Source organism: Lissotriton vulgaris, chromosome 4_1 (genome assembly GCF_964263255.1).
Source record: "Lissotriton vulgaris chromosome 4_1, aLisVul1.2, whole genome shotgun sequence".
NCBI classification, from domain to species: Eukaryota; Metazoa; Chordata; class Amphibia; order Caudata; family Salamandridae; genus Lissotriton; species Lissotriton vulgaris.
The window spans coordinates 1,865,998,323-1,866,024,131 of record NC_141691.1 but is presented as its reverse complement, the minus strand read 5'-3'; the positions used below and the strand labels follow the sequence as shown (position 1 = coordinate 1,866,024,131).

Sequence of the window (25,809 nt, the reverse complement as noted above, 5' to 3'; positions counted from 1 at the left end):
CTCACCTCGAATGTCTGTTTTCCAATCAGTTTTTAAGCATAGGATTAGCAAAGTGCTAATATATATATTTTAAACATAAGTATTCTGCACGTTTATACAAAGCAATACCCATATATAGGTACATATCTATAGTACAAATAAATGCTTATATACAGAGTGATATGCTGTATATTTTTGTTTGCGTATGGTGCTTCTGTGGGGAAGAGCCAATTCTTGGGAAGTTTTTCTGAAGATAAGGTGGTTATCCATGGATCTTATGTTGGAGATAGAGTTCCATAGTTTGAACAGATGATGGTGTGCCACCCATTGTTTTTTCCTTGCATCTTGTGATTTTGAGGCGAGGTGCCACTCTAGAGCGGAGGTTTTTTTGTTGAATGTGTTAGGTGATTGTATTCCTGATGAAGAGTGGTCCGTACCATGTATCGCTTTGTGGGTGATACAAAGCAGCTTGAACGTGGATCTTCTGGTAACCGGCAAGCAATGTAGGGCTTTCAAGGCAGGGGAGATGTGGTCTTGCAGTTTTATATGTAGGAGTAGTTATGGCAGCAGAGTTCTGAATCCGTTGTAGTCTTTTCATGGTTGTTAAAGGTGATCCATAGTAGAGGCTATTAGCATAGTTGTGTTTGGACAGAACAAGGGAGATGGTAACCTGGAACTCGTGTGGAATCCCAAATGGGGGAAGATTCTTTGCAGAGTTTTTATAGTAACAAAGCTTGATCTTGCTAGTTTGTGCACTTGGACATTCATCAATAGCTTGGAGTCCATGGTCATTCCGAGGTTTCTCACTTTCTTTGATATTTTCGGCAGTGTTCCCAGATCATTAGGACCTATGGCGTGCGGGTCATATTGTTTCCAATTGCCACACGTGAGTATGCCTGTTCTGTAAGCCTTCAATTTGAGACGGCTTCACATCATCCATTTATCCACAGCTCTGAGACAACTGAAACTTGGCGAGTTTCCAATGTCTTTGGGGGATTGCATTTGAAGGAGTGTTAGCATGTCATCTGCTTAGTTATATCACATGAGGTGAGATAGATTGATCAGTGTCAGTAAAGACATCCTGTATATGTTGAAAAGCATGGGCGAGATAATCGAGCCGTAAGGGACTTTTGTGAAGTACGGTTTGGACGAGAAAGGTGGGGTATGGATGACATTAGTTCTGTTTCGAAGGTACGACGTGATCCAGTCAAGAGCAGTCTCCTCTATGCTGGCTTTGTGGAGTCTTTGTATCAGACTGTCCTGGCCAACCGTGTCAAAGATAGCCGAGAGCTCTGTTTGCTTTGACCAGGTCCATACATTCATCATCTAAAATGTGTTGGAAGGAACGGAGAGGCCGGGTCTTTATAGATTTATTGGCATTTTCATGCCAACAACTTTTCCTGTAAAAAGGTATATCACATCAATTACATTGTTCTCCGTGAAAAGCAATCAAAACATAAGAACAATCTGCATAGTTTTCAATGTTTTTTCCATATTTATAACTTCAGCTACCACATTCTCATTACATCTCCCCCAACCCCCTTCCCCCATGGGTACAATGTTCCTTCCAGAGAGGCAGGGTTAAAGTATTCTTGGATTGTAGCTTTGTAAAAGAGCAAGTGCTGATGCTTTGTCTCTGTTTTAAGTACTAGTCCAATGTGTCTGCTTTGTCCGTGTAATGATTTGCCAATTTGTGTACTCTTGACTAATGGGATACGCTGCTTCTAGGCAAATTGTATTATGAAATTCACTGAGAATTGTGTAGAATTCTTTATTTTGACATTTAGTATTTTGAATTCTGTCTGAATAGTATTTTTTCTTCGCTTTTTTGATAGCTGACCTGTACAATCTGTTAATTTTCTGTACGCAAAGTTAGTCTTTGTTGCCATTTTTGTTTTGAGCCAGGCATGTTGCAGCTTTCTAATTTAACTTTTATCTATATTCCTCCAAGGTGCTTATTTTCTTTTGCTCTGTTGTGATTTTTAGTAGTATCAACATATCAAAAGCTTCCGGTAGCCACTCGTATATTTTTGGGAAAAACCTTGTTTCTAGATCTTTCTTGTTATATGGAGGGAGGGGATGTACACATTTTGCTAAGTGAAAAGGATTGATCATTTTTCATGAATATTGACTGTCACTTTGCCATGCTACTGTCTGTCAAAAAGGACATCTTAGCCCACTTTGATTTTGATATCGTTATTTCAGTTTGGGAACCACTTCATGAATCTGCTGCTTGAACTATACATACATTTTGCGATTTTGTTTTCTCAGATAAATTAGAATTTTTTGTTTATAGTTCAGCATTTATAGAACAAATCTGCAATTAGCCTACACATTTTTAAAAAATGTCGGTTTGTTTAATGAGGCCAGTTATTGGGTAATCAAGTTCTTGAAGCAGGAGTTCAAAATTTACTGTGAAATATGTGAAGGTATTTTTTTCATTTCCGTAGGTGGATCTTCTTCAACATATGCCCCATCCTATTACCAAGTGCAGCCTAAGCAAAATTCTACATGTGAGGGAAAGAAAACAGAATTCGAATTGTACGGAGGAAAGGCATCTGCTACACATATGCTTTGCAGCACTCCTGCTGGTGGTAAGTGTTGTATAAAGGCTAATCTAACTTACATGTTGATTGACCATACTTTTAAACTATCCTTAACACCCTCTAGACAATCATGCCACTCATGAACAGAGTACTTCGAGTTGGCTGGTCATTCGGTTAAACTGCTTGAATCTTGTTTTCTTTGTTGGCTGCTTTCTACAGCAGTATCTCTTATTGGAGTTGCATTGGCCCATGTGGCGAAGGAAAGATCAGGTCCTGTATTACAGCCTGATGATCTTAATTAAATAACCTGGCTACTAAACCACTGGAGTTTGGACACCTGTCTCAAAGGAGTGCAACCCTATATTTCCAGGCATATTTTCCAAGTACTCAAAGTTAAGTACACACTAAAGTAGACATTGTTGCCAATATTTAAATAGAGGCATGCATCTGTTTTCTTACAGGAGCTCCAGTTGGTGCTCCGGTATAGTCTAGTACTTTTAAATAAAAGGACTTCTCATAGACTTCCCTGGAAAGAGGATGAAACCTGTAAGCGTGTGGGTATTCTCACATCTGGTTCTTGTCCACTCATTTCATATTTAGCCAGTGAGCTCCTAAGTCTGGCCCAAGCTCATTGGTCCTCATTTTCATCAAGTACCTGCTTTTGAAGTCCCCTTTTTACCCTTTAGCCTCCCCTAAAAGTGTAGATGAAAATAAGCCACATCAGCTGAAGAACTCTATAGTCTACAATAGAGTGGTCTTGGAGCAAAACTATTCTGCTCTCTGAAAGCTTCCCCACTACTTTAACCTGAATAGATCAGTGATACTAACTTAAATTAAACCGAGGCAGCCATGCCTTTTTTAATGTTTTTTTAACTTCACTGTCCCTATTGCCATAGGAGTCTTTCGATTATTTATTTTTCACAACCCAATTGTTTTGTTGAAAGCCAATACAGATTCAGCATCCCGTAGAGCACTAGCCGTATATAGTGACAAGCAGCATTAATTTCAACATTTTCAAAAATAACAATCATGCTTATGCAATAAACACATGAAAAAGAAACAAAAAAACACAAACAATAGTTTTGATTTTTTTTCTTTCATTTGTTTCCCCCTGCACTAAGTGCAGTAAAACAAATCTGAGCTGATGTCTGCTCCTTTGTGTTTTGAGCTTTGAAAATGTTTTGCCAGAATCCTACTATGTCTTCAACATTTGATCTTTCATAATTCCACCTTATCCCTTATAAATTATTATACCAGTTCTTAAATACATACATTAAGACAAGTATGTTGCAATGTATCCAGTTGTTAATGTGGTGGCCGGAGCGCATAGGACCCTTTATTACATTTCTTATTTAATATTACGATTATTGCATTTCTGGGATTGCTTTACCAACCAGACGTTGAGTAGGTGTTAAAAACCATAAAATTGTGAAAAGATTCAGTTCTGCAGATTAAATATCTGACTCGACTTACATTAAGGCATCCTTCGGACAACCTTCTGTGCATTGTGCGCTTGCTAAGAGGCTTGCACCTGCCGTCTTTCAGAGTTTTTTCAGTTCTTCAGAAAAGGCCCTGGTTATTTGACACTTAATTTGTCTATTCCCCAGGGTATCTTTAATTCTTTTTTCTCCAAATTTTACAACATACCCCTTAGAGCGCTCTTTCTGTAAAGCTTCTACTGCAGTTGTTTTCAGAAGGGGAATATCTGCAGTTTCTTTGTTTTTCGTATGACCCATGCACATATTTTGCATATTCGGAGAGCTCCAATATTGTCACCTACACTGACATGAACATGGAGACTTTGCAGGGAAATGTATGTTAAGATGATGCTTATTGGTGACAAACCTTGCATGGGTATGGCTGATGGATTTGGTTCTAGGATTGGTAAACAGTTGAAAGTACCTACATCTTATGAAAAGAAGTAACTAGGGAGTTTGTGCATTTCATGGCGGTAAATATTGGTCTATCTTTGAGATGCTGAAAATTGCAGAGTGGAAGGTTGAAGATGAGGCTTTTGTAGTTTACTTTTCTGATAAATGAGTCCGGTTATGTACTATGTTTATGATCTATTGTTTCCTTTGGTTAATCTCTTATGGTCTCCATCTCTATTAAACTTCTTAACCTACCTTGTCCCATATGACCCTCCTTTAATGGATGAGCTGGATGATGCCTGACTAATATGGGGATAAGCTTGAGATTGTTGCACAAGTATACTTGAAGATTGGTAAAGAAGAGTTTTTGTTCTGGGACTCTTATGCATTTCCTCTAGATTGCCGATCTCCTCAGTTAAATCTTCCCTGTTGCAGAACCTTGAGCTTGCATAATTGGCAGAAGATAAAAGTTGGCAAGTCAGAGGTTCCACTATTTGAGAATCCATTCTCTTAAAACATCTAAAGTCCTGTTTTGACCACTTTTCTGAAACCTGTTGGGTGCCCATGTGCAACTACAGTTGAGCCATGTCACAAGTTAGTTTGTCCTCAAACACACCAGTCTTCATCTTTTTTCTGATTTTCTGCCTTAACTTTCATAAACCATTCTGCCAGGGCTTCATACTACATGCAGAATATTAGGCAAGTCCTTCAAATAGGTACCAAAAGTCTTAATGTGTGCATCCAATGATTCCTCTAGAATCTTCTGCAGTCCCTGTTGGAGTCATGACCTATCTACCCCTTCACAGGGGGGTTGGGGAGAGGGACTGAGATTCTGTTGTCCATGGACAAATGCCCTGCGGTTGATGTATGAGCACTCACTGTGGGTTTCATAGATGTGACTTTGCAGTCAGAGTAACGGTCTGAAGGTAGGATGTAGCACTTGAGTGATCCAAGCACATTTGAGGCCTTATGGGCAGCCAGGGTCACCTTGGGTGTTGAGACAAAAGGGTTCATCTAAGGTTTTTGCATGTGGAATCTTAGTTAGCTCTACACAGTGTGGGCTGATGTAGGTTCGGAGTCCCTGCAGGACAGATCCACTTAATGACACTGGGCTATAAATTCCACTTCTAGACAGCACTATCCTTGAGGGACCCATGCAGTGCCCCATCTCAGTTCAGTAAGCATGCTTCCCCTTCAAGGTTCTTCTGCGCAGCATTTCATGAAGGATGTCAGGGCCTCCAGTTTGTTCCCTACCTGACCGAGAAAGGGCACTGGAACTCAGCAAGACGTTCTCCTCTAAAACGTTGTTGTGAGATTAGACGCAGGCCAGTGAGACATCCATGCAACACTGACCTTTCTACCCAGACTTTATCCTGTCTTGGAAGAAACCGATATACACATCTAGTTTTTGCAAAGGTGTACCTTTCTCACAAAGACTGCTCAGCGCACCTCTTCTGATTTGCAGCTATGGCAGGATTGGGGTGGAGAGGGTGGAACCTGGTGTTACTTGTCATGGACTATGAAATAATGGCTCAAAATGGGAGGGTCTTTCCTACTTTGCTTCTAGAACAAAAGGCGTTGCAGCACATCTCATGAAGAATGAAGCAGGAAAGGGATAGGAGCTTCTGTCCTCGGCTCTCTATTCATGTGAACTTGTCGGACTACAAAGGGCTTGGTTTTCCAATGGGTGTGTGCGTCTGTCTGACAGATGCATTCTTAACCTCAATCTTGTCTGGCATACAACCTCCAAAATGGATTATGGTTTATCTAAAGCAAAGCACTACATATAGTCTAATAACTCAGCCTCATTTAAGCATAGCATATATAACTTCACCTTCCATGATCCATGTGGGTGGAGCTAACATGGTTGAAAGAAACTGGCAAAGCTTTTTATACCATCTCCTCTTCTGAAAACTGGTGTCCTCTATACCTCTAAGATTTGCTATGGGTTTCTTTTCAGAGAAGGCCATTGCACGTATGGCTAATTGACATTCTTGCTGCGTTAAAATAACAACCTACAGGAACCTGATAATGATGGACACAGGTCAAGTGTGCACACTCTACCAACATTTTCATCCCAACAGCAGTGTACACATACCTGCCTTACTCTTAAATGTTCATACATAATTTCCCAAATCCCCCCTGTCATCGGTTTCCTTCCATCCACGTAACAATACACATTACTCATTCACACTTTAATCCATCAGTCCACCTCTCACTTTCTACCCTTATGCTTATTTACCTCTAATCCTACTGTCCTACACTGCTGTATGTCTTCCAAACAGGTAATTAATCTATGCTCAAAAAACGTTTGACACTATAGCAGATGTATCTGCGCACAAGCAATCAATAAATAAACCTGTTCACTTAATGTTAAATCTAGACCTGTATGCTTTGTCGGTCTGTAGTGAAATATAACAGTTGATGTAAGGCTTAACTAGTGCATAACAAGCTATATATTTAGCTATGGCTGCTATCCCTGTGTCAGTTGTGTTTTGAAATATTGGTATGAGTTTTAACTTCAAGATAATGTTCTTGGTATGCAGGCGGTGGCCACATATATTTTTGCATTGTTATTCTTACAGCCATGTAATTTCTTTACAATGCACAAACCGGTTTGTAAGTATTACAAAAGTCTGATATTCTGATGTGGTGTTTTTACTCAAGAATATTTCTGTCTTTGTAGCTCAGTCAAAAAGAAGGCGACCTCGCAGGAAAAGTAAGTGGAGCTCAGGAACCATTACAAAGAAAAAGAAAACACCCAGTACAATTAAGAATGAAAGCTTAATTTCAATTGAAGAGGACGAGGACGACAGTGATTGTGCTCCAGACAACCACAACTCCAGTATGGACCAAAGTGAACTTGAATTGCACGGAGATTCCTCAATGGATGCAGAAGTTGAAAGTGCCATTCAGGAAAGACTGTGTAATGGAACTGAAAAATCCGGGGATGATGACCACAATACGGAGAGTATAAATGATTGTCAGACTCTCAACAATCCTGTTTCTTCAGATTTAAACAAACAAACTGAAGCATCGAATGGCGAATCTCATAACTCGCACGTTACTGTAAATGGGCACAGAGCTGACCTACCAGGTATGTGGAGGAAAACGTGAAGCTATTCTGGACTGTATACACTTGGAAACTACTTAATCAGACCATTCACACAAGTGGTTCTTATATGGAACTCTGGGAACTAGCCCAGGAGGCCTTGAAATCCCAGTTAATGATAGACCTGTTTCATTCAAGCATAGTTTTACAACAAAAATGATATTTTCCTGACCTGAAATCTAGCAAATGCCATTCTTTCGTAGTCATGAGGCAGCACGGTCTTTCTAATCAAACTAGGACTGAAAAATTAGTTGCACCCTAAAAACATTCATTTAGTTCTTGGTGCATTTGGTAAACTACCACCTTGATCTGGGGTATACATTTTCTTTTATGCATGGATAATTAAGAACAGGATTGGAAAAACTGTAGACTAAAAGGTTTGAAGCTAATTCATTGTCCGCTTGCTATGCCCCATTTGACTTCCTCTCGGGTGCATCAAACCGGTTTCATCTTACCTTATTGTAACAAGTGTTTATTGTTGTCCCCCCTTCCCTCCAGACCTTAGCTTTTTGCTTTTAGGCTGGTCGCTCCAGCCCACTCTGTCATCTTGCATTGTCGGGTTTTGTTTAAAGTAGCAGTAGAGATTTTCTGGGAGCTTCTACCTCCATTGAAGGGCAGGACAGAGCAGGTACAATTTCCCCTCCTAGCCACCCTAATTCCCTCTATTGAATGCACTCTAGGAAATTCCAAAGATATGTTGAGAGTGCGAATCAATTCACCGGATGCACTATAAACCCCACTGCTGTGGATACTTCTACTTCTTATGCCTCACCAATACAATAATCCTAGGCTGCACTTAAGAAGCCTAGACTCCGTCTTTCTATCACGGGATCTTTGTCCTCGAAACCCGAGTTGGTCATTGTGGTGTCAGCAGATCTTCTTCCAAGTGCCCCAACATCACTGCATCAGCTGGACCTGGGCCTGGAGGTACTTAGTTTTGCAACTACACCACCTCAGTCATTCTGGGATCCTCTGGCGCAGACTCTAGTGCTCAAAGAATTCCCGGTGCTGGATATGGACCTGGCTGCATTCCTTAATGCAATGTTTAACATTTTTGCAAGGGCCACACCCAGGGCGCTAACTGCCCCATTAAGCCATATAGCATACCCATATTTATGCCTTTGACTCAGACAGCAGCTCAATTAGACACTGGATCTGCTGAGCCTGCATCTGTTCAGCTTCTTTCGCACTAGCTCACACCACACTGGATAGACTACCACACAACCACTAATGCTCTGCCCAGACCCACTCATTTTGTCGACACGGTCTCTTCCTTTGCCAAACTCTGAGCCATGTGCACTTCCTCCACTGTTCGGAGTTATGACTCAGAACAGCTTTCGGAGGTAGGTTCTTGAAAGAGGAGAAATAGTCAGAGGATCCATAACCCTTCAGATCCCCTTAACCTCTGTGCTTACGGGTATGATGCAGTAAGAGAGCTGCTACTTTAGGATGACAGGCCTATCTTCATCCAGTTGACAGGACACTTCTCCAGAAATAAAAATGGAATGCCACTCTAGGCCCCAACCCCAGAAGTTATGTCCTTCCAATCGATGCTCAAGAAAGCTGCTTAGATACTAGATCTTCAGCTTCCAATGGTGGTCTTCCATGCATGTCCTCACAGAGGGCTTCCTTCTTTCTGAACCCCCCTCAGAGCCTCCTAATTCTTTTCAATGACTCCTTGGTGGAGCCAATCATGGGAGCCTGGGTAAAGCCACCTCTGCACCTGCAGGAAACAGACTTGTGGCAAGGTACTACTACTCTCACCAAGAGATCCTCCCTTCCTCTCTGCCCATCCATCATCAGAGTGTGTGGTCTTTCAAGCTTCCTGCTCCTTAGGACAGGTAGCTCTCATACCTTCCTTTTAGTTTCATCAGACAGGGAATCCAAACTGATGGAAGCGTAGGGAAAGTTTTTTTTTTCTGCACACAGTATGGCGCTAATGGCGCTGAGTGCTACCCAGCTTTTAGGACGGTGCACCATATATCCCTGAGGACAAGAACTCGCACTTCCAGGAGGTTAGCAAATTTGGCTTGAAGACCCCAAATTCCCTGGACCCCAAATTCCCTGGCTCACATCTTGAGGACTTCTGTCTCTAAGCCGCCATGTCTGTCCTCCGACTTTAGGTTTCTCATCTGATGTGGAACTCAACCTGATGGACCTACCGTATGATTGAGTACAGCTCTTGGGAGATAAAGTGGTGGAGCTGGTGCCAGAGTAGTGAAATGGGCAAAGGTGTTTCTCATAAGATTTCCTTGTTCCTAAGTACTGTAATCTGGGTCTGTTCTTAGATTTCATGGACTTGAATGTTTCCTCAAGAAGTAGTTCAATATACTAACCCTATCTCTAGTCCTGTTGGCATTGGAAGCAGAGTAGTGGGTGATGTATCTCAAACTATGTGATGTATATTTCCAGATTCCTGTACTGTGTGCCAGTGATAAGTACTAGTTCTTTGTTCTACCCATTACCAGTTTGCAGTATTTATTTATTTTTAGAATTTATAGAGCGCGAACATATGCCAGAGGGCGTCTTGGCGCTAAAAATCAATTCATGATTCCCTACTGATGTTGTCGGCCCAGTCATTGGTTAAACAGCCAAGTCTTTAAGTTCTTCCTGAATGACAGCAAAGTATGACTCATCCGAATTGACAAAGGAAGAATATTCCTGAGTCTGGATGCTGCAACTGTAAACCGTCTATCACCCCAGGTGACTGTTCTCGTACGGGGAATATTTAGATGAAGCAAGGTGGCTGATCTTAATTGTCTTGATGGTCGGTATGGCGTTATCTGATTCCTAAGAAACTGTGGACCCGAGTTCTGGAGGGTCTTAAAAACCAGGCACATTGCTTTAAATTTTACTCGATTTTTGATAGTCAACCAGTGAAGATTGCGAATAGTTTGAGAAATGGGTTTGAATTTAGGAGTGTTGGTCAACAGTCTCGCTGCTGCATTCTGCACAGATTGCATTTTATTGATGACTCTAGTTTGTGCACTAGTAAACGACCCATTACAATAATCGAGTGATGATCATACCAATGCACTCACCAGTCTGCAGCTTGAACTGACATCGGCACCCCAAAGCTTCACTAAGGTGATGGCAGGGTTTGTGACCCGTCTCAGACTGTTGGGCATTCCCTTCTTTCCATACCTGGTCAAATGACTGCTCAAAGCTTGATCGTCTGAGACGGTGATGAATCCTCTGCAGTCTACAATCTTTACTTCTGTTCAACCTGGACATTTCAATAACTTCACTTTAACATATATGTGATTCCTTACCAATTTTTTTTTAATGAAGCAGCCCTACAATAAAACACAAATATTCTTGTAAAACCTAAGGTTATGTTACATAAAACAGTTAAATAACTATTTGCCTGAGTGGTAAAATACCACCTTGTGAACCTTCAAAAAACTATTTTTGTACTTCTCTGCATTATAACGACTTTCACAGTTGCCTGTGTGCTAAAGACAGTGTTAAGTCTACATACCTGGACATGGGAATCCTTACATTCATTCAAAAAACACTTCTGCCTTGACAGTCAGGTGTGCAGAGTCTCCTAATATCAAGGTCTACTATATCTCCGTATAAAAACCCATTTAGGTGCAGTTTTCTAGTAAAATCATACCTTCCAGCGGTCACAATTTAAAACGTGTCGGGACAACATCTCTTTATGGTGCTTAGGACCTGAATTGATCCAATATTTGCCCCAGGAACACTAATCTAAAGCACAAGAACTAGTGTGTAAAGGGCAACTTATTTCTAACGATGCAATACGATGTTCCTTAGATGCTGCAGACACTGCTGCTAGAGCTATAAACACCAGTGTCCTTTTAAGGAGGCTAGCCTGGCTTCGCATATCTGGGTTCAAACCAGAGGTTTAAACTTCCACATTAAATACACCCTTTGATAAGGAACATCTTTTTGGCCCAGTGGTAGATTCTTCACTAGAGAAAATGAAGAAAGACACTGAAGTGGCCAAATCCATGGGAGCCCTTCAGTCAACACAAAGCTGTGGTTGCTTTCGGCGGTCTTTTTTCCCCTGGGGTTCTAAAATTACCCCCTCGGAGACCACCTCAGTCTATAAGGGCAGTATCCAACCAACCCTCCATCTAGTGGTTACTTCAGAGAAGGTTACACATGTAACCGCGGCAAAGGTAGGGGCAGGGGTTCAAAGACATGCGCCTCCCCGTCAATACAAAGCAGTGACTTGCTTCCACTTCCCCCGACCACTTAACTGTCGGCGGAAGACTGTCCGATTTCCTACCAATGTGGCAGTCAATAACCGACAATTGGGTACTATAAATTATCCGTTCTGGTTACTGCCTGGAGTTCATAAAGTCTCCTCCAAACATTCCATAAAGTCTCCTCCAAACATTCCATAAAGTCACACAAAATTTCACCAGATCACCTACACCTCCTCAAACAAGAGGTTCAGTCTCTACTTCTAAAAGGGGCTATAGAGCCCATACCAGCCCAACATCACTGGTCGGGCGTGTACTCCTTTAATTTCCTAATACCCAAAAAATGGTTCTCTCAGACCAATATTAATTAATTCAAGTACTTCCTCTGCTGCAGAAAGGAGACTTTCGGTCTACTCTAGATTTAAGACTCCTATTTTCATATTCCAATTCACTCCGCTCATCGCACGTTCCTCAGGTTTGTGGTAGCAGGTCAACACTTCCCGTTCAAGGTACTACCATTCGGAGTACTTTGAACTCTGAATCAGAGTGAGAAAGACATATGGGATTGGCTTCTGACCACTAGCAATAAACATGCCCCACTTAGGAGAGTACATCGAGCTCGTCGCCATGAGACCCAGAGATGTTTTTTCTCTAATTTAAAGTAATTAAAACAAGCTGAAAGGAGGTAGAGAAGTAAATACTTGCCTGATGATCAAAGCGCCTATTTAGCAGCACTTACAAATTACAATAAAACTATCTTGGCTACAAAAGCGGAATATTTGTCATCAAAAATTGTCACCTCTTCAAATCGATCAAAAGACATCTTCTCGATAGTTTAATGAACTATCTAACCCTGACAGTGACACCAAAATCCACACCCTCGCAAACTCTGTGACTCCTTGAACAACTTCTTCATCGATAAAATCAAAGCCATTAAATCGAATATCCCCATGTGCTGGAGCCCTGCTTGTCCAACAATACCGAAGAACTCCTATATTCTGGAAAAGATTCCAGTAATAAGTCAAATATTTTCGGACTTGTTGACAAAAGTAAAATCTTGCACCTCTAAGGATTGCTGTCCGCCGTGGATCCCAAGGGAAACCTTTACTGCTCTCCTGAGCCCAGCTATGTCCCTTTTTAAACGAGTCCTTGTCCCAGGGCTATGTACCTGACATTTCTTAAGGAGGCTGTCACCCCCCTATTAAAGAACCCAGGAGCGGACCCTAAAATCCTAACCAACTACCCCCTATCTCATTGCTACCTTACCTGGCCAAACTACTCGAAGCCCGTGTGGCCAAAAGTCTATTTGCCTTTTTGAAGCAGTCTATTATCTGGACGCACATCAAGCATGGTTCTTCTCGGCTCACTTCACAGTCCGTTATAAAGACAGTATTGGACACCTTTCTGGAGAAGGCTGACAGGGGCTCTCCGCAAGCCTAATGCTGCTAGACCCTTCCGCGGCATTTGACAGTCAACCACAATATCCTGGTCGACCGTGTCAAGGATGCAGGAATTCAAGGGTCAGCCCTTGAATGGATCAGCTCCTTTAAAAAAAAATTATATATATATTTCAGTCACGACCCCCCAAGATGAGAACTACATGCAGTGTTCCTTAAGGATCCTCACTTTCCCCTCATCTGTTCAACTTATACCTTCTCCCTTTGATCCACATCTGAAAGGAAGGAAAGTTCCCACTTTTAACTTCTCGGACCACTTCCAACTAGTGTTATCTTTCAGTAACTCTCCTACATCCGTCCATGAATTCCAGACTATGAGGCTGTTCATCCGTGACCGGATGAAGGATTTAAGAGTCTGGGTTAGACCAGGAGCTCTCGTTCAAAGTCCAAGCCAGGAAAACAGCGGCCACCTGCTTTGGTCTGTTAACATCTATACGGAAAATTCTCCCCCAGCTGCCTGAGAAGGCCAAAATAATCTTAGTCCAAGCCTTGATTTTATCCAGGCTCGATTACGGCAATGCCATCTACTTGGGAGCCCCGACTTCGGTTATTCACAAGCTCCAGGTGGTTCAGAATTCAGCAGCTAGACTGCTGACTGGTACGAACAACCGCACCTCAGCCAAACCAGCATTAAGTTCACTTCACTGGTTACCCATAAAGGAACGTATACACTTTAAGTCCCTTTGCATTGCCCATAAAAATCTGCAGGGCAAAGGTCCCCCCATTCTCACCAATCTCATCAAACCCTATAAAACGCCCAGGAGCCTGCGCTCCAACGACCTCCGCCTGGCAGAAGTGCCCAGAATTAGGAAGTCCCGCTCCGGGGGCCGTCTCTTCTCTTACAATGCATCGAAATTATGGAACTCCCTTCCCCTCCCCCCTCGTCAAGAAACCAACCACCTCACCTTCCGCAGGAAACTAAAAACTTGGCTCGTTCCTTAAACAAAAAAAACCCTACCCACTCCGCCTCCCTATGTTCCAAGCTCTGGGATACTCGCGGGTAGCCATGCGCTATACAAGAACAGTGGGGAAAAAAAACTGCAACCATCTGAAGTTAAATCCAGATAAGATGGAAGTGATTCTTACAGGAGGTCCCTTAAACACCTGGACTTCCCGGTTCTGGCCTAAAGAGCTGGGACAGCCCCCTACTCCCAGATCTGCCAAAACTCTGGGGATCATAATTAATAATCTCACAATGAAAACTCAAATAGGATCTGCAATTTAAACATGCTTTTTCCAACTAAGAAAAATAAGGAAAATTAGCAGGTTCCTTACGCAGGAAGCAAAAGTACAGGCAGTACTTGCTATGGTGATATCCCATATAGATTACACCAATTCTCTATACTTTGGCATTCCCGCTTATCTTGCCCACCATCTTCAACTAGTACAGAACCAGGCAGCCAAACTGATTCTTCAGAAAAACAGGCGTCAACATGTCACTTCCCTTCAATGGGAGCTGCACTTCCTTAGAACTCAAAGATAATGCATCATACCTTGAAGGCGCATCTCTAAGTCCCTGAATGGTAGAAACTCCAAATTCATCAATATCCTTATTGAAAGATACATTCCGACCCGCAACTTGTGATCCGCCCATATGCATTTTCTGACTTTATCTCCCTTCAAATTCAAACGTTTTGGTGGAACAAGTTTCGCCATGCTAGGTCCCAGATACTAGAACTCCCTGCCTCTAGAAATCAGATCCTGCATAGACCTTGTGATTTTTTTTGTAGACTCCTAAAAACATGGCTATTCAGACAGACATACGAGTAACATCTCAGACCTGCACCCTCTTAGTAGCGCAATGAAACTAATCTGGTGTACGTGTGCTCTACAAATAAAGTATAACATAAGTCACCACAGCCCCCAGAGTCTTCGTTAAGTGTCTGGCGGTAATAGCTGTTTGCCTAAGACAAAGCATCCATGTCTTCCGTATGTGGACGACTGGTTCATCAAAGCCAGCACGTACCAGCAATGTCTTCAGCACACTTTCAGAACGATTCCGTTACTACATCAAATAGTGTTCACAATCTGTGACAAAATCACTTCTCCGACCAGCCAATACTCAGGACTACCCAGGAGCATCGCTAGATACTCAAAAAGCTCTGACCTTCCCCAGTGCAGCCAGTATTCAAAATTTTCAGGCTTTAGTTCCCCAGTTTCAACCCAATCATTGGATTCCGGCTCGGGTTTATATGCAACTGCTGGGAATTATGGCATCTTGCATCATAATCGTCCCCTTTGCCAGGCTGCACATGCGTCCACTTCAAGAATGCTTAGCCAGTCAGTGGAACCAATCACAGGGTCTATTGACAGATCTAGTGTGGGTAAGCTGCAGTACTCCTCACCCTCTGCAGTGGTGGAACACACATTTGTCAAAAGGATGGCAGTTCATAGACCAGGTTCCACATATAGTACTGACAGCGGACGCGTCCTCACTGGCTAGGGAGCTAATCTACAACAGCATGCAGTGCAAGGCCTGTGGAGTCAACAGCACCCGTTGCTCCACATCAATCATCTAGAGCTGCTTGCAATCTTTCTAGTTCTCCAGGCATTTCAGACTCACCTGGAGGGCAAAGCTGTCTTGGTTCCTTCAGACAATATGAAAGGTATGTATTACATACAAAAACGGGGGAGGGGCACTCCAACTGTCCCACTGAGCCAAAGACATCTGGAGGTGGGCCATTCACCACAAACTTTTTCCCCTAGCGGAACACCTCCCAGGAGTAAACAACCAGATTGCAGATCTCTTCAGCAGGAACTCCACCCTCACGTTCTCCTTCCATACTTTCAAAGTTGGGGAGTCCCTCACATGGACCTGTTCGCCACATACCAAAACGCAAAATGCCGAAACTTTACCTCCAGGTACCAACACCTGCACTACAAGGGCAATGCACTATGGATGAACTGGTCAGGGATATTTGCCTATGCTTTTCTGCCTCTCCCACTCATTCCATTAGTGGTTCACAAGCTCAAACATCTCACTCACTAATCCTAGTAGCTCCCACATGGGCACGTCAACCTTGATTAACAACCCTGTTGAAGCTATCGCTGATTCCGCATCAAAAGGTGCATTTAACCTCTAGTCTCCTCACACAGAGCCTTGGACAAATCGGACACCTAGATCCCAAACAGCTGAAACTCTGGCTCCTGAAATCTTAGTTTGGTGACTTGAACCTTAACCAGAATGTATGACTATAATTAGGGAGGCTAGAAGACCTACTACAAGGGCCTGCTATGCAGCGAAGTTGAAACGATTTATTGTTTATTGTGCAACAATCATAACAACCCTCATGATGCTGCTATACGAAACATCATCTGTTACACTTGCAACAGTCAGCGCCGCCATCAGACTACACATAGCGGCAATAGCTGCATATCTACAAAATGTACAGCATTTGTCTGTTTAGGTGGTATTACGATTTGTAGTTCTTCCATGAAGGCTTTGTTCACTGGTACTCTAAACTTCCACCTGCTCCAGTATGAAATATTAACATAGTCCTCTTAAGATTAATGGGCCCACCTTTTGAGCCCATGCACAAATGCGAACCACAGTTCTTCTTCAGAAAAACCTCTTTCTCATTGTAGTCACGTCATTAAGGAAAGTGAGTGAATTATAGGCATTAACCATACAAGGACCATTTTTCTAACTACACAGAGACACAGTGGTTCTTCGTACCAATCCTACATTTTTACTTAAGGTAGTATCTGCATTTCACCTAAATCAGTCTGTAGAATTACCTGTATTCTTCCCTCAACCTGATTCAGTGGCAGAACAAGCTTTAAACACCGTAGATTTTAGAAGAGCTCTCTTGTACTATATTGAAAGGATAAATTCTTAAAACAAAAAAATCTTTGTTGCTTTTGCGCCACCACACAAGGGCAATCGTATTTCCAAATCTGGTATTGCAAGGTGGATTGTTCAGTTCATTGAAACCTGCTATGCAAAAGCAAAGAGAACTCTTAACTGTACCCCCTAGGGCACATTCAACTCGCAAGCTGGGGGCCACTATGGATTTTTGGGAATCATTCACATAGTTTACATTTGCAAAGCTGCAACATGGTCTACACCACACACATTCACTAAACACTATTGTGTAGATGTGTTAGCGAGACAACAGGCCAATGTGGGTCAAGCAGTACTTAAGACACTATTTCAGACCGCTCCAACAGCTAAAGGTTAGCCACCGCTTTGGGAGGATACTGCTATATAGTCTATGCACAGCATGTGAACTACAGCTCACATGCCTCGAAGAGATAATGTTATTTACCCAGTAAGCATTTGTTCATCGCATGTAGAGTTGTAGATTCACATGCACCTACCCGGATACCTGTATCTGCTGTAGTTCTCCATTTAATTTACATACATACGCATGGACATCTCTATTTTTTATTACTACTCCATTCTTTCCCTCTGAAGATAACAATGGAGTCGATGCCCATGCGCACTATCACGGAAAGGAGGAGTCACCTACCCAGTGACTGGAAAAACTTCTTTGAAGAAAAACAAAGTGCAAACATCGGACCCAACAGTAGATGGCGAGCTATACACAGCATGTGAATGTACAGCTCTACATGCCAAGAACAGATGCTTGCTGGATAAGTAACATTATCCTTCTGTTCAGTGAGTCACTGACTGAGCGCATACTGGCCTTCTGGGAGAAACTGAGGACTTCACCACTAACTCACTACACATTGCCAAGCAATGTAATCCAGCACCGGGAGATCTCAGTTTCCTTTAAGCTCAACCATCTCAAGAGAGCTTGGTGGTACAGATTTTAGCTCCTGTAAAATGTGACCGAATCCTTTTCCTCCTCACTAGCTGAGAGGGGATCTAAGAAACTGGAGTCCTTTTTGAAAGTTTTTTTACTAGAAAGTATGACTCTAAATTCCATAAATGCCAAATGCCTTCTGGGTACATATGTACATGTTCTATTCGATTTTCTCACAAGCGGTCATCTCCACACTTTCCGACGACGTGCGCTCATTTCACAGAGCTCATTGGAGTTGGTCCGTCTTGTTGAGAAACAGCTTCTTTTTACCAGATGTGTGGATTGCACAAGGGGACCACCCGTCCGATGGATCTTGGCTCTTTGGTGCCAAAGCAGATTGCATTAGAGAGGAAAAAAAGACAGCCAGATCCCTTGGTCTCCAAACACAGCCTATAGACTACCGTCAGTTTCAAATGTTTTGTGGCTTCAGCAGAGGCCTTTCAGTTCGAGACAGTCAACTGCAGCAGGAGTAGGCAAATCTTCCACTACAAACAAAGCGGGGAAGCAAAGGCCAAACTCAAGCTATCCTGTCCCTCCTTCTCCAGCCACCGCAGAGAAGCAGCCTTAGTTCTGCCTTAACTGAATGCACATAGGATGGGTATTCTTCTTTCCACAAGCTTGGAGGGCCATAACTTCAGACATTTTGGTGGAGAGGGATATACCCTACCCTCCCAACAAACTCACCGCACCCCCATCTTCTGCCCAAATATGCTCCCACCAGCCCATCGAACAAGACATTCAATCCTTGCTACTCAAATGTGCTTTGGAGTTCTTTCCAGAGTGGGAAAGAGGACTTGTGTGCTACATTGAGATGTCCTGGTCCCCAAAAAGGATGTCTGCCTTCGTCCAATCCTAAACCTCAGGATTTTTATCTGGCTTCTCAAAGGAAAATTAAAAATGCTTTCCCTAACTTATGTTCTGCTTGCACTGGAAGCAGAAGACTAGATGGTGTTTGTCAACCATGGGGCTGGTACTGGGCACCACATTGGCTCAAGCATTCCCTCCTCTCCAGTGAGTTCAAGATATTCAGGCTATGAGCCCTTTACTTCATGGTGGAACAATCACTCCAGTCCTAATGGTCTTAGACCTGCACAGTCTGCTAGCCTGCATTTTTCTGTTGCCCATGCGTGATGGCATAATGGGGTCCCCATAGGTGCATCAATAGGAAGCGGTTCTAACACTATAGAGATCTCCAAGCAGTATCCAAATCTCCAGTGACAGTTTAGCGGATCTACGTTGGTGGAGTGTGAACAGCAACCTTGAACAATGAAAGTAGTTACACCTTCTCCCTTCCATGACCATGGTGATAAAGGATACCTACACTCTGTGGGAGCCCATGTAGAGGAATTTGAGATCTGTTCCTCTGGAAACTAGAGTGCTCTGATGTTCGACATTAGTCTGAAGTTGCAAGTGATACATCTGGCACTCAAGGCCTGCCTTCCTTTCATTTGCGGTCAGCCAGTCCAGATCTTTACAGACAACACAACCTCGATGTGGTATATCCACAAATCCAGGAGAGTTTGGTCGCAACTCCTCTGCCCGAAGCTCTGCAACGCTGGTCCTAGGCTCTGTACCATCCTATCTGCCTAGTAACAAATCACCTGGATGAAATTCTCAATGTGCGAGCAGGCACTCGCCCACCATCCTCTTAACGACCATGAGTGGAGTCTTAATGAGTTTTAAGCTTTGGAGACTCCTCTGATAAACTTGTTTGCCACTCACAAGCCCATTCGCTGCCCGATATTCTGTGCTCTCCAGTATTCAAAGCAGGAAGCATCGGGGGACAAATTTCGCTTGAGGTAGAACTTTTCTCTTCATTACACATTTCCTACCATACCTTTTGATTCCTCAGTTGTTGAAGCTTTGCTTCAACCAAGCTCAAGTAATCCTAATTGCCCCAGAACGACAATGAAGAAGTCTTATTCAGAGCCTATTCACCTCTCCCTGGGCTTTTCGTTTCATCTGACAGACTTCTGACCACAGATTCTTCACTTTTTGAATACTCCCTAACCTTCACACTTAATCGAGAAAATGTTCAGCTGTACTCCTTCATGTCAATAGATGGCACCAGCGCAGTGCTTAATTTGAGCTGGTGATTTCCAGTGCTGAGCACCAGTACTTAATTGGTCCCCGGTGATCAGCACCGGCACCTAATCGTCAACCCCACCCTTGAGGCAGTCTGCCACATGGTGGCACTGCTCATGTAATTTAGAGATGAGCAGCATAACTGTTGTTTAGGAAAACAATATACATTAAAGAATTACTAGTACCTGCCGCCCCATCCATTCCTTTAGCTTTGGGGACCTGTAATAATCTGAACTGTCACATTTACATGTGAGAGAGATCATTAGTATATGCGTTGGTAGTGATGACGAGGGCAATGGGTGGTGCAAGCTGCAGTGGCCTCCTGGTCAGAGCCCTGGCACTTAATACTTTACAAATTAAGCACAGCACCAGCGACTCATTCGACATCTGTGTCTTTTGCGGGGCTATATAAACGCCATCCATGTGCCCTGACTTCAGTTCTTCCCTGCCAACAGGCGCTGGTCCAGAGCTTCCCCTTGTATGTTTGATGATTTCTGAAAAAATATTTCCAGTTTGCCAGAGAAAATGTCAACCCCCAAATCTACAGGGTTCAAACCCGGTGGGGAATGTCACTAACAGATGTTTGTGACTGACCCACAGGTGGTTTGTCTGTGGTGGCTAGGTTCAGACTACAACTTCAAGGCCTGCAGGGATTGCACCTTGAGGCACCCTATGGTGGTCCAACACAAGGAAGTTAAGCTCTCTGCCAGCTGAGCCCTCTGGATTTGCTTTTGCCGGATTTCAGGACCTGCTCCCTCCCTGGCGCCACAACTCCTGCCAGAAGATGATCCATTGATGCATATGCTGGTGCCATCAACCCCAGACAAAAGATAACCTATAGTGCTGGCTAGTTTCGCAACTACAGCCGTGGACTCATTTATCTGAGCGAGCCACAGCAACAAGTTCTGAGCCTCTTCCACTCATTGATGCTCTAACTGATACAGGTTTTTTGGATATAGGTCAAACCCTACTCCGGCCCACCTGTTAACAGATCGCCAGGCAACACCTCCATGCTGCTGGCGACCCAGATTTTACTAGCCTTTGCCTGAGAACCTTGTGGTGCAGGCATTGTCCATTAAAGTAAATCCAAACTCTCTTCCCACTACTCCCCCGACATTAAATCGAAGAGAATGCAAACCTTCAGGAAAAGCATTTACTCCTCTAAAAGCTTGGCCCTTGGCTCTGTGAATGCCAACTGCCGCCTAGGCTGCTTCTCTCATGCCATGTGGTGCCTAGGTATTGTCTGTCGTCCTGGAAGAAGTTCAAGCCATGCAGGACAGTCATGATGCGGCCAAATTCACCATTTGATGCCGCTGATTCTCCTCAAAGAGCTATCTACACGTGTGTCCCTGCCCATGCATGCTGGAGACTTCCTGCTTAGCCACATGAAGAGGTCAGTTGTTTTTTGAATTTATGGGGACAAAGCAGACTCTGCCCTTGAGAGATAGCTGGGCCACAGCGCACGCTGAGCCTCACTGCTCCCACCCGCATTAACAAATTCGTATCCTCCGTATCTACGGTAGGAGTTTTCAGTACTGCCATCTGCCTCAACCGGTGCAGCAGTCGCCGCTGCCTTTTCATGGCAGCAGTGTCCACCAGGACAGTGCTCTGCCCAAACTCCTGCTACTCCAAATGCCTCCTACCCGCCCCCAAAGGCTCTTTAACATGTCCTTGCAGGCACACAGCTCACCCTGGGTTCAAAATTTTCTGCCGGGGTGGCAGGTGATAACTTGGGACAAGTGGGTCTGTCCATGCTGCTCCCTCAAGCCCCTTGGTAGCCACGGCCAGAGGTCTGCCCAGTCTGTCACCCACCTCCAGCCATAGCCTCTAAACCCCCTTAGTTTGACTATCACCATCACAAGTAACCAGTCTGCTGCATGATCCGGCTCCACCTACCCGGCTGGCAGTCCATAACATTGGGCAAATGGTTACTCCAAATTCTTTAGCTGGGTAGTACCTAACCATTTCCCGAAAGTCAACTGCATTTTCCACCATCCTCAAAGGCTGGCGGAGGACCACCTGTTTCATATAGCATGAAGTCCAAGCAGTTTTGGCAAAATGAGCCACAGCAATGGTCCTTGCGCCAAAAGTCAGCTTTGGTATTCCCACTAATTCCTGGTGCTGAAAAGGAATAGGTCCCTCTGTCCCGTATTATACGGCCCCTATAATGCCTTCCTGTGGAGACAAGTTCAGGAAGCTCACTATTGCCCAGGCCTTGTTTACCTTTGGCCGTGGAGACTTAGTCAAAGTGCTGGTCCTGTACAATGCTTATTTCCACATTCACGTCCTACAGGCGTTACCTGCGGTTCACTGTAGGGTGGAGCATTTTTAGTCTTCTAAGCTTTCTTTTGGCCTTTCCAGTGCCCCTCGGGTGTTCACAAAAGAGCTGATGATCTTTGCAGCACATCTTCGGAGGTCAGGGTAAGGCAGGCTCGCACTCAGCAGTTGTCGCTTGCTCCAGGCTACAACGAACCTCCTGACCTCATTGGGTTCACTATCACCATGTCCATATCACACCGAACTCCTGCAGAGAAGCTCCATTTTACTGGAACCATTCTGAACTCTGCCCTGCCCTTGAGCACAGAGTCCAGGCCATTTGGACTATAATCTGATGTATCTGAAAGAGACTATTAGTTGTAGATTCCTTACCTTAGAATTACCCCCAGGGGTCGGACTGGATCCGGATAATTTTTCTCTTAGCAGTACCCCTGCGTGTCGGAAGGTGGTGTCTATCGACTCTGCGTCGTGGTCGCCAGGATGACATCTCTGTGCCTACTTTGACGCTGCCCTGTGCTCTGCCATCAGTTCTTTCTTTTTCCACGCCAGCTTAGCGCAGATCTGGAGAGAGCTTGCTCCTTAGTCATTTTTGGGCTAAACTTTTTGTGACTTTTGTCAACCTTCTTTTTATTCCCCAAGTCTTTGACTTCTAGTGCACGAGGGATGTCCCATCATCTGACTGGCTTCAAGCCTTGTGAATCCTGTCACATGCTAATGTCTGTGATGGATTCGCACCTCGTGTGCCTCTGGTGCGTGGACCATGACCCGAAGTAGTGCTCCGACTGTTAGGCCATGAATCCAAGTCTTTGCGGGTAAAGTCCCGAAAGCTTTTGGAGGCCCGGCAGTCAGCTCCGTGCCGCTCGAGGTCCCCGTCGAGAGGGAGGTCGCAGGACCGGTCATGTAGTCACCACCATCACTCCTCATCAAAGTCTTCAGGTAAGTCGAAGCACAAGAAGGTGAAGAAGCACAGTCGCTCTTTGCCTTCTCCCCGTCCTTTGGCTCTGCCTGCGTAGACTACTGGGACGGCTCAGAGCTTCCCTCCCTTCCTGGTAGCCGGAGTGTCCCCTGCCCAGCTTTGTGTCTGTTACGAAGCCCTCCCCTCCATATTTGGGCAGCCCGACTCCACCTGCGTGCCTTCCGGCTCCGCTAACTCTGCTGAGGGCTCTAGGCCTTCATTGCCTGCGGCTCCGGTGCTGCAGGGATCCAGACCTGGATCCTGAACGGTGCCAGTTCACCTCACGACAGCTGCTCCGGGACAAAGTCTGGCAACGCCTCCGATGCCAGTCTTGTCCCCGGCCCGTGTCGACCCCGGCCTCAGCCTCGTTTTGAACATGGAACTGGACCGATGTCAACTGACAAGGTACTGGTGCCGACTGGTACTTTTATACCACTGTTCTCCCCTGGCATTCCCTATTGCCCTGAGTGGCAGCCAGAGGAAGGTTAGAAGGACTGGGAGGGATCTGTTGACCCTTTGGCAGACCAGCTGGACGAGCTGGACTGGAGAGGAGTTGGGGGGCAGATGGGGGAGCCTTTGGTCTGGATACCTCCCCAGACCTTGGCATGCTTTCTTCCTCTACCGTGGCCACGGAGAAGGTAGCCTCCTATGCTGTGGTGTTCCATACGGTGGCTGAGGCCTTGGGCTTTAAGTTTCCTATTGTGGCAGTCAGGACAAATCTCCTGATGGAGGTGCTTCAGCCGGCAGTGGCCTCTTCGGAGCCCCTGCTGCCGTTCCAGGAGGCCCTCACAGACATCCTTCTAGGCACTTGGTCCAGGCCTAGCACAGGGGCTCCTGTGGATAGGATGATTGCTAGACGCCACAGCCCGGCTCTGGGCGACCCCATTTCCCTCCCCCAACACACTGCCGCAAGAGCTTGGTGATCGAAGCCTCAACATCCAAAGGGAATCCAAGAAGCTGGACCATCTTGGGAAGAAGTTCTTCTGCTAGCTTAGGACTGTGGTCGGTGAACACCGTATGTCTCTTGGGCCGTTACACCCACTCTGTCTGATACATTTGCGCAGGTGCTGCCACGGTGTCCAGAGGAGGCCTGGGTCACACTCCCCTTTGCAGTTGCAGAGGGAGTTCGCCATCCGCTGTGGGCTGGACACCTCTGACTTGCTGTGTAGAACGATTTCTACATCAGTAGCACTAAGACGCTACGCCTGGCTGAGATCCACTGGCTTTTCTGGGGATGTCCAATCAACTCTTTTGGACATGCCCTTTGGCTGTTATCGGTTTGGTGACAAGACGGTCCATGCGCTCGCGCACTTCCAGGATTCTAGAGCTACGGCTGATCCTTGGGCCTCGCTGCCACCTCTCGTCTTGCGCAGTCTGCCTTTTACCCCTTTCGTGGCTACGGAAAGGGTGCCCCTCCACGTTCCACTCTGGGCCAGAGGCCTGCGCAAGCTACCCAGCCACTGCTCAATGCCGTGGGTCTGGGGGCCAGTGGTCGGGCCAGTCAACCAGTGCCCCCTCTGCAGCATCCTCTAAGCCTTCTTGGTCTGACATTTCAGAGCCACCAGTTGCCAGTGGGCGTCAAGATCTGCCATCACCTCCCCCACTGGCACATTATCACATTAGACAGGTGGGTTTTGCAGATAGTCGGAAGGGGCTACTCCCTCCCCTTCAAGACTACCCCTCACTCTGTCACCAACACTCCATTGCATGTCGGAGGATCACTTGGCCCTTCTCAGTCGGGTAGTTATGGCTCTTGGCTAAGGGAGCTATTGAGCGAGTCCCTGTCCCAGAAGTAGGTTGTGGTGGTTACGCCCACTACTTTCTGGGGCCCAAGAAGGACAAAGGCCTGCGTCCTAACTTGGATCTCAGGGATGTCAACTGATTCCTCCGGAAGAAGTTTGAAATGTTGCCATTAGCTCAGGTTCTGTCTGCCCTTAACCATGGAGACTGGATGGAGGGTTTGGACTTGCAGGATGCTTACTTTCTCATTCCTGTCTTGCCGGCCCACAGACGTTCTCTACGGTTCAAGATAGGCCACGAGTATTTTCAGTTTACTGTGCTCCCCTTCAGCCTTACCAGCGCCCCTTGGATGTTCACGAAAGTGATGGCGGTGGTCACAGCTCATCTGCGCAGATCAGGGGTTCCAGTCCTTCATTCTCGAAGACTGGTTGTTGAAGGCGGGCTCACCCCAGGCGGTCGTCTCCCAACTCCAGAACATGCGGACCTCCTGCATTTGCTGGGGTTCACTATCAACGTGCCGAAATCACACCCGATTCCCTCTCAGAAGCTCCTCTTCATCGGAGCAGTTCTTGATACAGCGCAGTTTCAGGCTTATCTTCCCAAGCAGCGAGTCCGGGATATTCAGACTGATACCGATGTTTCAGCCTCTATCCCGGATTTCAGTGAGAATGACCCTGAGGCTGCTGGGCCCCATGGCGTCCTGCATCCTGCTAGTGGATCATGCCAGGTGACATATGCGGGCTCTGCAGTGGGACCTGAACTTCCAGTGGGCACAGCATCATGGGAATCTTTCAGATTGCGTCTAGATCTTGGAGGGCAATGCACACCTATTGCAGTGGTGGA

General features: G+C 45.1%; 1 protein-coding gene across 1 annotated transcript in view; it reads left to right on the top strand.

Annotated features, from left to right (window-relative positions):
* Positions 1–25,809, top strand: part of ATAD2 (ATPase family AAA domain containing 2) — a 315,004-nt gene that overhangs the window by 209,731 nt on the left and 79,464 nt on the right. The window contains exons 24-25 of the mRNA XM_086966184.1: positions 2,430–2,573; positions 7,083–7,493. Coding sequence (XP_086822310.1) covers positions 2,430–2,573; positions 7,083–7,493 — 555 coding nt within the window. The remainder of the gene's footprint in view (positions 1–2,429; positions 2,574–7,082; positions 7,494–25,809) is intronic.